Raw genomic sequence first — 14291 nt, 5'->3', positions numbered from 1 at the left:
ATCAGGTTAACTGGGTGGTGTAAAAGGCACTTACCTTTATCAGTAGAAGCATAGATTGTAGAGTCAGAGTCAGACAGCACGGAAACAGACCCTTCGGCCCAATATGTCAGTGCTGACCAAGTTTCCCAAACTGTACTAGTCCCACTTGGCTGCATTTTGCCCATATCCTTCTTAACCTTTCCTATTTATGTACCTATCAAAATGTTGTAACTGTACCTTCATCTACCACTTCCTCTGGCTGTTAATCCCACACACGAACCATCCTCTGTGTGAAAACGTTACCCCTCAAGTCCCTTCTAAGTTTTCCTCCTCTCACCTTTGAAATATGCCCCCTAGTCCTGAAATCCCCCACCTTAGGGAAAAGGCCCTCGCTATCCACCTTCTTGAGGGGGATTTTCAGGTAAACCTCTCTTACCCAGAGGGTGGTGGGGGTTTGGAATGTGCTGCCTGGGAGGGGGGCTTGAGGCGGGGAACCTCACAACCTTTAAAAGGTCCTTAGATGAGTTCTTGAAAGGTCATAACGTTCCAGGCAATGGGCCTAGTTTGGGAAAATGGGACTAACGTAGGTAATAGTATATTTTTGGCAGTACAGTCTAGATGGGCCAAAGGGCCTCCACTGTACTGTCTGATTCTACAATAGCCAACATGGACATCATGAGGCGAATTCCAAATTCCACTGAAACAGATGCGGTTCGGGGCCCGTGACCTCAGAACATTCCGGATTACTAACCCCCCATGACATCACAACCTGGCCCAACCCTTCAGGAAGTTCCTCGAGATGGGATAGAGGAGATTGACCAGGATCGTTTCAGAGAGAGTGTGAATGTTATTGTTCAGTTTGGGGTGGTTGGAGAAGCTAGGATTGTTCTTTGAACAAAGGAGGTGGAGGGGCTTTAATTGAGGGATGCACGATTAGGAGAAAGTGAGGACTCCAGATGTTGGAGAGTCAGGGTAAAATAGTGTGGCACTGGGAAAGCTCAGCAGGTCAGGCAGCATCCAAGGAGCATGAGAGACAACGTTTCGAGCATAAGCTCTTTCCTGATGAAGGGCTTATGCTCGAAATAGTGACTCTCCTGCTCCTCGGATGCTGCCTGACCTACTGTGCTTTCCCAGCAACACACTCTCGATGCACAATTAGGACAGGTTTGGGAAAGGAAGATAAGTGAAACAATGTCCATTCACAATGGCACAAAAATTAGGTGATGCAGAGAGATTGAAAAGATTTGTCTCTACAGGAAAGGTAACCCGTTTCACCAAATGAAACAGTTAGTGACACAGGAACAATTAAAAAAAACCCTCCACTGAAGAGAGAGAAAACTATTCCTCCAACAACAAACATGTAAACAGCAATGCGCTCTCTCCAACTGTTTGTTGGCCCCTCAGAATTGACCCTCTGATAGTGTGGCGCTCCCTCAATAACAACCCTCTGATACTGCGGTGCTCCCTCAGTACTGACCCTCCAACAGTGCTGCACTCTCTCAGCACTGAACCTCTGACAGAGCGGTGCTCCCTCAGCACTAACCCTCTGACAGTGCCACACTCCCTCAGTACTGACCCTCCAACAGTGCTGCACTCTCTCAGCACTGAACCTCTGACAGTGTGGCACTCCCTCAGCACTGGGTATAGTATTGTGCCCATGTCTCTGGTGTGTGACGACTCTGTGCCCAGTATGTCGGAGTGTGGGAGAAGTTGCTGACCTCTGGGCCACACATTGGGTGGGAGGTGAACATTCTCCGGGATATTTTGTGGAATACTCACGTTTGCAGGCATCAGGTGCTGAGAGCGGTTTCTCGCGGTCTCTGTAATAACCAGGTGCACAGCGTTGGCAGTGCCGACCCTCTGTGTGGTGCTGGCAGGAGAGACAGATTCCTCCGCTCCGTTTGCCCGATGCCAACCAGGTTCGGTGGTCAAAGCGGCAGCTCTTGGCGTGGCCGTGGCATTGGCATTCTGTCAGAGTACCAACATAGTCTCGTCATCCATCCCCTCCTGACTCACATTCCCCAATTTTTCACCCTCTTCTCCCTTGGGCTGGGAGCTCACTGAGAGCCAGAGACAGCCTCTGGCCTGGACCCTTGCCCAGAGCACAATGGAAACCATCACTGGTGACTTCCGACTTTGAATCAGGCTGGACTTCCTAATCACAGCAGGGAATCCCAGCTGATTCATCACTGACAGTTTATAACATGTTCCCATTCAACATGTAATGTTCGCTCTGACCAGAAACAGAAGTCACGCACATTGGCCGCGAAACAAGATTCAGAGGGGCACTTATTATCATTTATATCTTTCCCTTCTCACCCTAAACCTATGCCCTCTAGTTCTGGACTACCCCACCCCAGGGAAGAGATTTTATCTATTTACCCTATCCATGCCCCTCATGATTTTATAAACCTCTATAAGGTCACCCCTCAACCTCCGACGCTCCAGGGAAAACAGCCCCAGCCTGTTCAGTCTCTCCCCATAGCTCAAATCCTCCAACCCTGGCAACATCCTTGTAAATCTTTTCTGAACCCTTTCAAGTTTCACAACATCTTTCCGATAGGAAGGAGACCAGAATTGCACACAATATTCCAACAGTGGCCTAACCAATGTCCTGTACAGCTGCAACATGACCTCCCAACTCCTGTACTCAATACTCTGACCGATAAAGGAAAGCATACCAAACGCTTTCTTCACTATCCTATCTACCTGCGACCCCACTTTCAAGGAGCTATGAACCTGCACTCCAAGGTCTCTTTGTTCAGCAACACTCCCTAGGACCTTACCATTAAGTGTATAAGTCCTGCTAAGATTTGCTTTCCCAAAATGCAGCACCTCACATTTATCTGAATTAAACTCCATCTGCCACTTCTCAGCCCATTGGCCCATCTGGTCCAGATCCTGTTGTAATCTGAGGTAGCCCTCTTTGCTGTCCACTACACCTCCAATTTTGGTGTCATCTGCAAACTTACTAACTGTACCTCTTATGCTCACATCCAAATCATTTATGTAAATGACAAAAAGTAGTGGACCCAGCACCGATCCTTTTGGCACTCCACTGGTCACAGGCCTCCAGTCTGAAAAACAACCCTCCACCACCACCCCTCTACTTTTTAGCCAGTTCTGTATCCAAATGGAGACCAGTCCCTGTATTCCAGGAGATCTAACCTTGCTAACCAGTCTCCCATGGGGAATCTTGTCAAATGCCTTACTGAAGTCCATATAGATCATATCTACTGCTCTGCCCTCATCAATCCTCTTTGTTACTTCTTCAAAAAACCTCAATCAAGTTCGTGAGACATGATTTCCCACGCACAAAGCCATGTTGACTATCCCTAATCAGTCCTTGCCTTTCCAAGTATATGTACATCCTGTCCCTCAGGATTCCATCCAACAACCTGCCCACCACCGAGGTCAGGCTCACTGGTCTATAGTTCCCTGGCCTGTCCTTACCACCCTTCTTGAACTGTGGCACCACATTAGCCAACCTCCAGTCTGCCGGCACCTCACCTGTGACTATCAATGGTACAAATATCTCAGTAAGAGGCCCAGCAATCACTTTGCTAGCTTCCTACAGAGTTGTAGGGTACACCTGATCAGGTTCTGTGGATTTATCCACTTTGATGTGTTTCGAGACATCCAGCACTTCCTCCTAGGATCAAATTAAATATTCCTCTTTCCATTCAACATTCACAGGCAGATACAGCACAGGGTTAGATACAGAGTAAAGGTCCCTCTATATTGTCCCCTATCAAACACTCCCAGGACACAGACAGCACAGGGTTAGATACGGTAAAGCTCCCTCAACATTATTCCAGTTCCTGTGACCTCTCTGAGATGTTTATCTGATTTGTGGGTTTTTGCTGAATGGTTTCATTGTGAATGTAAATCAGAAGCAAGGCTCCTTACTTGCACATTGATTCGGTGCTCCGGTTTTTCCATCCCCCGGTTGCCATGGCTGGTCATTGTAGAGGGGAGCGCACCTCTCACAGTGGTCCCCAGCGGTGTTATGCCTGCAGACACACTTGGCATGCACCTAGGCCATAGGAACAGCTGAGAGAGTGATGAAGAATGGACTCCAAAGGAGAAATTAAAACTTTCCTTCCAATTTTAAAAATGCTACATTTCACCAGAAATGTTTTGCTGTCAAAATAAAGGGATGCTGAATGTCATTCATGGTCATCAGTGTGGAATAACCGAGTGGGAAAATTTACTCCATGCATTAGGAATTACCACAACCTTTCTAAATTAACTCATGGGAAGTGGGCATAAGTGGCCACAAGAATGTCTATTGCCTGTCCCTAGTTGCAGTTGAGAGTCAACCCCATTGCTGTGCGTCTGGAATCCTATGTAGTCCAGACAGGGTAACAATGGAAGATTTCCTTCCCTAAAAGGGTATGAGTGAACTAGATAATTTTCAGACGAATCAACAGGGCATTTGTAGTCATAGAGTCATAGCCACAGAGTTATCCAGCACAGAAACAGATCCTTCAGTCCAACTCATCCACACCCACCAAGTTCCCAAATTAAACTAGTCCCACTTGCTTGTGTTTAGCCTATATCCCTCCAAACCTTTCTGATTCATTGTACTTGTCCAAATGTCTTTTAAAACTTTGTAATTGTACCTGCATCTTCCACTTCCTCTGGCAGTTTATTCCACATATGAACCACAGACTGTTAATTACAGACTCTTACTGAATACAAATTCCACTATCTGCCATGGTGGGATTTGAACTCAGGTGCCCACGACATTACTGGGGGTTTCTGGATTACTAGACCAGAGACAATGCCATGAGGCCTTGATGAATGATATGTTCCACTCAGCAATTAGCCTCTCGAAAATGGGATATCATCCGTGAATTTCAACATGTTGCTGCATTTGTGCAATAATTACCCATTAAACCAGCCACAAAAATTTAAGACTGAAACTTAAAAATGTCATAATTGTACTGAGGTGAACCAGGGCAGGGAAGACGCTCAGAGAATGAGTTCCCTGATTGGGGCTGTTAATCTGATCCAATCAGGGAGCCATGGCTGACAGGTATAAACAGGAGTGTCTCTAGTTTGATTTAACCCCTGCCCTCCCCTTCACTGTTTGATCACACAGCATTACCCTTTGATGTCAAGGGCAGTGCTTGTCACTGGGCCCTCGGGTGTTTCCTTTCTTCCTGGTGGTGGAAATTGAATAAAGATTCGTGCACCTTGTGTCCCTCACTGTGTCTCACACCTGCACACACACAACATGGGGGCTGGGGAAAAATAAGCACTACTACAGTTATGTGGTAGTGTGGGGCTAGAAAAAACATTTACAAGAGATTTTGAATTTCCTTCATTTAAAAAAAATAAGCAGGAGTGTCAGAGGTTCTGTTCATTCTGAGAGCTGGCGCTGAGGGAGCTGGATCAGTGACAAGGATTCTCCATGTGTAGGTAAAGGCTGACTTGGTGATGTGTTACCAGCCTCTGTGGAGATATTTTAAACAATATGAATCCTTTCTTAATAGATTAATGCTTCTGTTATATCTCTCCCCACTCCATCATCTCGTTATATCAACATATCTTTCTGTCCTTCAACAGCATCTTCCCAAACTGTGACCTCTCCCAAAGAATAAGGGCAGCAGAAACGTGGGAACACCACCCCCCTGCAAGTTCGCCTCCACTCACCATCCTAACGTGGAGAGATATCGCTGTCCCTTCACCATGTATGGACAGTGTCAGCTTCTCTGAGCTTTCCCTTCTCACCTCAAAAACCACAGCTGGTTTCAAATGGTCCAACAACACGGGAAGGGCCCAGTGACAAGCAGCGCCCTTGACATCAAAGGGTAATTCTGTGTGATCAAACAGTGAAGGGGAGGGCAGGGGTTAAATCAAACTAGAGACACTCCTGTTTATTAATTAATTTTTTTTCTCTTAAAAAAGAGACACTCCTGTTTATACCTGTCAGCCATGGCTCCCTGATTGGATCAGATTAACAGCCCCAATCAGGGAACTCATTCTCCGAGCGTCTTCCCTGCCCTGGTTCACCTCAGTACAATTATGACATTTTTAAGTTTCAGTCTTAAATTTTTGTGGCTGGAAGGAGAAAGGGTCGCAGCTGCCTACTGAGGAGAGTGTGTGTAGCATCCAGCTTTACTCACCATGGCATGTGTGTTCCTGCCCCTTCGCTTGGCCTCATCTGATGGCTGACACTCCTCAGCGTGCCCGTTACAGAAGCAACTTCCCTGGATAATCAAGTCATAGACTGCGTAATGGGCAAATCTCTGGGGCTTCTCCATCAGTGTCCCAGGCTGACAAGGGCACTCCTGCTGTTTCAGCAAGTGGAGACGGAGATTAGTCAGTTTCAGGAGGTCCTGAGCGTCCGGACCGTAAGGATTTTCAATCCTGTTGGCGGGGGATAAGGCACGGAATATTACCTGCAACACACAGCACAGCGTAAAGAATCATCGCTAGCACAGCGCCGGAATGTTCCTGAAACAACACACCTCTTGTCAAAGCTTTACATCCTGCACTCATCAGGACCATGGCAAGAATGCCAAATCTCTCAATGATCGCATCAATTTATACCACAGGAGGAAAGGCTGTAGTTGGTTGGCAAGTCAACTCTGATTGGCCAAGGCTTTGCTGTGGACATGTGAACATACAAATTGGGAGTAGGCCATTCGGTCCATCGAACCTGCAGCACCAATTAATAAGATCATCCGAATCAGATTATAACCTCATATCCACATTCCTACCTACCCCAATAACCTTTCACTTCCCCACCCCCACTTAAAAGAATCTACCTCTGCCATAAAACAGTTGAAAGCCTCTGCTTCTGCAGCCTTTGCAGGAAGAGAGTTCCGAAGACTCATGACCTGCAGAGATGAGGGTGGTCTCTGATGTAAATGGGCGAATGCTGGTTTGTAAACAGTGAACCCTGCTTCTAGATCTTGTCCACGTCCACTGTCTCTCACGATCTGATACCTTCCAAACAAATCACCTCTTACTTTTCTGGACTCCAACGGATACAAGCTGAGCCTGTCAATTCTTTCCTCTTAAGGCATTGTTCCCACACCCCTCCGCCAACCAATTCCAGGTATGAGTCCGATAAAGCTTCTCTGAACTGTCTCCAATGCATTTACATCCATTTGGTCTATCCTACCCGCGTCAGCTCTTTGAAAAAGCTCTCCAATTATTTCTCACTTCTCTGCTCATACCCCATTGCTCAGCATGTCTTGCATCTGTATAGGGTGCTATGTTATGTTGCAGCTGTACAGGGTGCTGGTGAGGCCAAACCTGGAGTACTGTGTGCAGTTTTGGTCTCCTGACTTGAGAAAGTATGTACTGGCTCTGGATGGGGTGCAGAGGGGGTTCACTTGGTTGATTCTGGAGTTGAGGGGTTTAGCTTATGAGGAGAGACTGACTAGACTGGAATTATGGTTGAGAGGGTGTTGCTGGAAAAGCGCAAAGGTGAGGCAGCGTCCGAGGAGCAGGAATATCGACGTTTCAGGCCGGAGCCCTTCATCAGGAATGAGGCTGGGAGCCTCGGGGGGGTGTGGAGAGACAAAGGGAGGGAGGGGTGGGGCTGGGGGGAAGGTAGCTGAGAGTGCAATAGGTGGATGGAGATGGGGGTAAAGGTGATAGGTCAGAGAGGAGGGTGGAGTGAATAGGTGGGAAGGAAGATTGACAAGTAGGACAGGTCATGAGGCGGTGCTGAGCTGGAAGTTTGGAACTGGGGTAAGGTGGGGGGAGGGGAAATGAGGAAACTGGTGAAGTCCACATTGATGCCCTGGGGTTGGAGGGTCCCGAGGCGGAGAATAAGGTGTTCTTCCTCCAGGTATCGGGTGGTGAGGGAGTGGCAATGTCTCCTATACTGGGATTATATTCATTGGAATTTAGAAGAATGAGGGGATCTTATAGAAACATATAAAAATATAAAGGGAATAAGATTAGATTACTTAGAATGTGGAAACAAGCCCTTCAACCCAACAAGTCCACACCGACCCGCCGAAGCATAACCCCATTCTCCTACATTTACCCCTTCACCTAACACTGTGGGCAATTTAGCATGGCCAATTCACCTAATCTACACATTTTTTAGGATTATGGGAGGAAACTGGAGCACGCGGAGGAAACCCACACAGACACGGGGAGTCACCGGAGGCGGGAATTGAACCCGGGTCTCTTGGCGCTGTGAGGCAGCAGTACTAACTACTGTGCCACCGTGCCGCTCAATAAATAAGATAGAAGTATAGAGGATGTTTTCACTGGCAGGTGAAACTAGAACAAGAGGGCATATCCTCAAAATTAGGGGGAGCAGATTTAGGACTGAATTAAAAAGGAACTTCTTCACCCAGAGGGTTGTGAATCTATGGAATTCCCTGCTCAGGGAAGGAGTATAAGCTTCTTCCGTTAAATGTGTTTAAAGCTACGATAATATTTTGAACAGTAAGGGAATTAAGGGTAATGGTGAGCGGGCGGGTCAGTGGAGCTGAGTCCACGAAAAGATCAGCCATGATCTTATTGAATGGGGGAGCAGGCTGAAGGGACCAAATGGCCTACTCCTGCTCCTAGTTTTTAGATCATGTTCTGATCTCCTAGTTGTGAACACAGGGCGAGATATTGTCAGTCAGGCTTGACAAAAGGGAAAAAGCAAGATAGTCAAGTACAGTAAAGTTTGTGTCAAATTGCCATTGACTAGAAATTTGACTGCACTCCCATATAAACAGTGGCTACAAGAGCAGGTCAGAGGCTGAGAATCCTGCCGTGAGTAACTCCCCTCCTGATTCCCCAAATCCTGTCCAAGTCAGGAGTGTGATGGAATCCTCCCCACTTGCCTGGATGGGGGGGCAGTTCCAACAACACTCAAGAAGCTCAACACCATCCAGGGACAAAGCAGCCGCTTGATTGGCACCACATCCACAAACACCCACTCCCTCCACCACCAACACTTAGTACACACTGCTGCTACTATCTACAAGATGCACTGCAGAAACTCACCAAAGATCCTCAGACAGTACCTTCCAAACCCACTACCACTTCCATCTAGAAGGACAGGGTAGCAGATACATAGGAACACCACCCCCTGCGAGTTCCCCTCAAAGCCCCTCACCATCCTGACTTGGAAATATATCGCCATTCCTTCAGTATTGCTGGGTCAGAATCCTGGAACTCCCTCCGTAAGGGCATTGTGGGTCTACCTATAGCACATGGACTGCAGCGGGTCAAGAAGGCAGCTCATCCCCACCTTCTCAAGGGGACACCTAGGGACGGGCAATAAATGCTGCCCCAGCCAGCAGTGCCCACATCCTACAAGTGAATAAAAACATTTAAATGTACAGGATAATAGGGAGACGAGGAGGGCACTCAGCCCCTTTGTTGTGTTCTGCTATTTAATGAGATCAAGGCTGATCCACAATCTAAATACACACACCAATCTTCCTCCAAAATGTAACAGCAATTGCCATTATGGAAGGGTATGCCAATTGGTCCCATATAGAAATCTTTCCTAATTTCTCTGTTGCAAGATCTAGCTTCATTTTTTAAGACTGTGTCCACTCGCCTTCAACACACCAATCAGCAAAATGAGATATTTTCTGTCTATCCTTACTTCTACTTAATGTCTTGAAGGTTTTGATCAGGTGACCCCTAAACCCTTTAAACTGCAGAACTCTTTCAAGACTCCCCAAGCAGGTAGATGAAGATACCTGGCTTTGAGGACAAATTATCAGGGAGTTATTCTGTCTAAATCAGGTTCATTGTGCATATGAACTCAACAATGAAGAAGAACTGGCACCATCTTTCCCAGTCAGGGTGAGGTATGCTTGAGGGGCTGAAGATGCAACGTAGAATCCCATCTCCACAAACATCTCTAACCTCCGCCCCCACGTCCTATTGAATTCCAAACATCACATATATTTTTTGTCATTTACATCTCAGCAAAACCCAATGTTTATTCCCAATCCCTAGTTGCCTCCTTGAGAAGGTGGGGGTGAGCTGCCTTCTTGACCTGCTGCAGTGCATGTGCTGTAGGTAGACCCACAGTGCCCTAATGGAAGGAATTCCATGATTGTGACCCAGCGACAGTTAAAGAACAGCAATATATTTCCAAGTCAGTTCAGAGAAGGACTTGGAGGGCAAGCTGCAGGAGGTGGTGTTCCCATGTTCCTGCTGCCCTTGTCCTTCTGGATGGAAGTGGTGACGGGTTTGGAAGGTGAGTTGTTTACTGTCATCTAAGCCTTTTCCTCTGGATTCCAAGCCCTAGCGGTCAGTGTTTGAGGATAGACCATGGGAGAGTCTAAACTGAAGAGGCACATGTCTTTAATAACAAGAAAGTTTAATATGTTGCAGGCAACCTGTTTAGAGATGTTATTACACAGCTCTGGAGCAGGTGGGACTTGACATCAGGCCTCCTGGCTCAGAGATACAGACATTATCACTGAACCATAAAAACCTTTGTGAAATAATTCATATTTTTAATCAATTTGTTACAGAAGTGTTATTACTTGAGGGAACTTGAACCTCTAGCCCCAGAAATAGAGATACCACCACACTGCCATAATAGCTTTTATAATAATTGTGAAAGACTCTCAGGAGCTGTGCACACTACACCTGCTCCCTTTGGCAGTGCAGAGAACCCAACCATTCCCACCAACAGGCACTGAGACTTCATCAGATTGGGCAGAGTCTAATGCAACATAAACATTAACTTCTTCTGAACCATTACCTTATTTTTGCGTTTCCCTTATATGCTGAAGTGCTTTCACACAAAACCGAACAGTAACCATTACCTTATACAACAGTGGGATCACCTTCTCAGTGCTCCTTTGTCCCTCAAATAGGTTGAGATGATGGTCTGAAAGGGCCAGTCGAAGGTGCCTTTGCAAGTGTGAGTGTTTCTCAGTTGCCAACATCGCTACACTCTGACAAAGTCTCACTCATAAGGAACAAGCCAGCTACCTACTCACTTGGGCTCCAAGTGTCGTGGCTTCAATCTTCCCAACATTTGACAGGAGGAAGTTTCATCTCATCCAGTTTTGGACGTAAAACAGGCAGCAAGTCAGAGAGAGGATAGAGTCAGGAGAGGTGGGGATGAGTGAGAGCTGGACACTGTCAGTGTCTGTGTGAGAATCTACACTATCCTATTGAACAATGTCAACAAGGTCCAATCCGAGCTGAGAATGAGGAAGGGCCCCAGTGGGTGTTGGAGCAGGAAGAGAAATCATTGCAGGTTTAGACAGTAAAAGGTGCCAAGACACAGAGATATACAAAACAGAAGAGTAGGCCATTCGGCCCTTTGAGCCTACCCCACCATTCAATGTTATTGTGGCCTGGAGCTGAACCTTTTTTGTAAATCCATTCACGGGAAATGGGTGTCTCTGGCTAGGCCAGCATTTATTGTCCATCTCTAATTGCCCAGAGGGTAGTTAAGAGTCAACCACATCACTGTGGGTCTGGAGTCACATGTAGGCCAGACCAGATAAGGATGGTCATCAATGAAGCAGGTGAGTTTTTCCCAAGAATTGACAAGGGTTTCACAGTCTATTAGACTTACTTCCAGACTTTACAGAATTCAAGTTAAACCACCTGCTGTGGTGGGATTCAAACCTGGGTCTCTGGATTAACCTGGTTTAGTGATAATACCACCAGGTCATTGTCTCCCCTCCTCCACCTCATAGAAGCATTACATTAAACAGCATTTTGTATTGATGGAGACTTGATCCAAATTGTAGGGAGTGAATTAAAGAAGGAGAAAGGGATGGAGAGAAGGAAAGGTTGTGAAGGGAATACAAGACCTTGTTTCTAGCTGGTTATGGGCTTGGTCGCCAATGCTGGAGTAATTAAAATCAAATATGTACTAAAGAGCAATATGAGGGGACAGCAGAGATGACAGAAGGCTGCAGGTTGGAGATGGCAGAGGGAGCAGATCATAGAATTGCTACAGTGCAGAAAAAGGCCTTTTGGCCCATTGAATCCACACCAATCCTCCAAAGAGAATCCTATCAGACCAAGCCTTCCACCTATCCCTGTGACCCTGCGTTTCCCTTGGCCAATCCACCTTAACCTGCACATCTTTGGAATGTGGGAGGGAACTAGAGCACCCAGGGGAAACCCACACAGACACGGGCAGAACGTGCAAATTCCACACAGACAGTCATCCAAGGGTGGGATTGAACCCAGGTTGCTGGAGATATGAGGCAGCAGCACTAACCACTGAGCCACCGTGTCGCCCTAGAGTAAAGTTAAGGCCAGTGAGAAACTTGAAAATCTGGATGACAATTTTAAAATCGGTTTAGAACATAAAGTGATGAATGGAGATTTCCTGCATTCTATGATTTTATTCAACACTTGAAAAATCTCCCTGGTTGTCATTCATTGTAAACTGGATTAATGTTTTGTGATGTTGCCTGCAATGGACAATGTATGGTTCTGCTGCTATGACAGGTCCATGTGTAACCCAGTCTATCCCATTGAAGTCAAAGACTCAATGGTGAACATGGTCAGTTAGAGTTCAATTCCACAAAGCACAAGCTCAGCTCAATGTAAGGTTAGGTTTTCTTCACATTTTCACCCAGTGAATGGGTCAGGCACGTGAGTGTGCTCGAAGCACGTTCAATCGAGGAGTTCAAAAGAGAATTCACTCAGCATCAAAGGATGAAGAATTTCAGATTTGGGAAAGATATGATACCAGCTAAACTGTTCTCACAGGCAACATGGGCATAACAGTGTCTTTCTATGCTATAACTACTGGCACAATGGTTAGCACTGCTGCCTCACAGCACCAAGGACCTGAGTTCGATTTCAGCCTCAGGTGAATGTGTGTGTGTCTGTGTGTGTGTGTGTGTGTGTGTGTGTGTGTGTCTGTGTCTGTGTTCCCTCCTACAATCCAAAGATGTGCAGGTTAGGTAAATTAGCCATGCTAAATTGCCCATAGTGTCCAGGGATGTGTGGCCAAGGTGCATAGTCAGAGGTAAATGTAGACTAATACGGTAGGGGAATGGGTCCCCTACAGGAAAGTCAAAGGATTAAAGGAAACAATTTACAAAATTACATTTACAAAAAAAATCCAGCAGGTTTGGAAAGTGATGTCCAGTAAAGTCTTTATAGAGGGATAAAGGTGGATGTTGAGACCTGCTAAACATTAGTGGATATACGCTGTAGTTTGCTAGGCAAAGCCTCTGCACTGACATAATGGGTGTTTGTTTCCTTTGGCACATTGAGCTGTGGTGACTTGCTGGAGATGTTTATGTGGATGCAGTCATGCTTCTCAGGTCAGAATGATTCAGAGCTGGGAGCTGAAAGCAGCACTCTCTATCTCTCTGAGAAGTCATTGAAGTAAACCTGACAAAGTGTCAAATACAATATCAGGAATGCTACCTGTACCCAGCTGAATCTGAAATCTAATCTGAAAATGTTGCCATTATTCTGTGACTGTCAGCGATCAGATCAAGGTGACGGGCTGAGGATGTAACTGATTAACAAGCTCACCACCTGCTCCAACAACAGCCTTACCATTTCCATCCCAGCCAATAGCACTGCTTCGATCGATAAAGGAGAAGGGGTTTATGGGTTCGCACACCTGATGTAAGACCATAAGACAGAGGAGCAGAAATTAGGTCATTCAGCCCATCGAGTCTGCTCCACTATTCAATCATGGCTGATACGTTTCTCAACCCCATTCTCCCGCTTTCTCCCCATAACCCTCAATACTCAAGAACCTGTCTATCTCAGTCTTAAATATACTCAATGACCTGGCCTCCACAGCCTTCTGTGGCAATGAATTCCATTAGATTCACCACTCTCTGGCTGAAGAAGTGTCTTTCATTCCTGGGACCATTGTCATGAACGCTCCAGAATCAGTACATTCTCTGTCAGGTATGGAGCCCAAAACTGCGCACAATACTCCAAACGTAGTCTGACCAGAGCTTTATGGAGCCTCAGAAGTACATCCCTGCTTTTATATTCAAGTCCTCTCAAAATAAATGCCAGCATTGCATTTGCTTTCCTAACGACTGACTCAACCTGCAAGTTTACCTTGAGAAAATCCTGGACTAGAATTCCCAAGTCTCTTTACACTTCAGATTTCGGAATCTTCTCTCCATTTAGAAAACAGTCCATGCCTCTATTCTTCCTACCAAAGTGCATGACCTCACACTTTCCCACATTGGACTCCATCTGCCACTTCTTTGCCCACTCTCCCAACCTGTCCAAATCCTTCTGCAGCTTCCTGTCTCCTCAATACTACCTGTCCCTCTAACTATTTTTGTATTGTCTGTAAACTTAGCCAGAATAACCTCACTTCCTTCATCAAGATTGTTAATGTATAAAGTGAAAAG

General features: G+C 46.2%; 1 protein-coding gene across 2 annotated transcripts in view; it reads right to left on the bottom strand.

Moving 5' to 3' along the window:
* Positions 1 to 14291, bottom strand: part of LOC140483555 (netrin-4-like) — a 48293-nt gene that overhangs the window by 23077 nt on the left and 10925 nt on the right. For both annotated transcript variants that reach the window (XM_072581764.1, XM_072581765.1), the window contains exons 3-5: positions 6114 to 6389; positions 3889 to 4015; positions 1759 to 1947 (exon numbers count right to left, since the gene is read on the bottom strand). In XM_072581764.1, the coding sequence (XP_072437865.1) occupies positions 1759 to 1947; positions 3889 to 4015; positions 6114 to 6389 (592 nt within the window). The remainder of the gene's footprint in view (positions 1 to 1758; positions 1948 to 3888; positions 4016 to 6113; positions 6390 to 14291) is intronic.

Source organism: Chiloscyllium punctatum, chromosome 12, assembly GCF_047496795.1.
Source record: "Chiloscyllium punctatum isolate Juve2018m chromosome 12, sChiPun1.3, whole genome shotgun sequence".
In the NCBI taxonomy this organism is placed as follows: domain Eukaryota; kingdom Metazoa; phylum Chordata; class Chondrichthyes; order Orectolobiformes; family Hemiscylliidae; genus Chiloscyllium; species Chiloscyllium punctatum.
The sequence above is the reverse complement of the archived record's forward strand: the minus strand, read 5'-3'. Positions and strand labels throughout refer to the sequence as shown.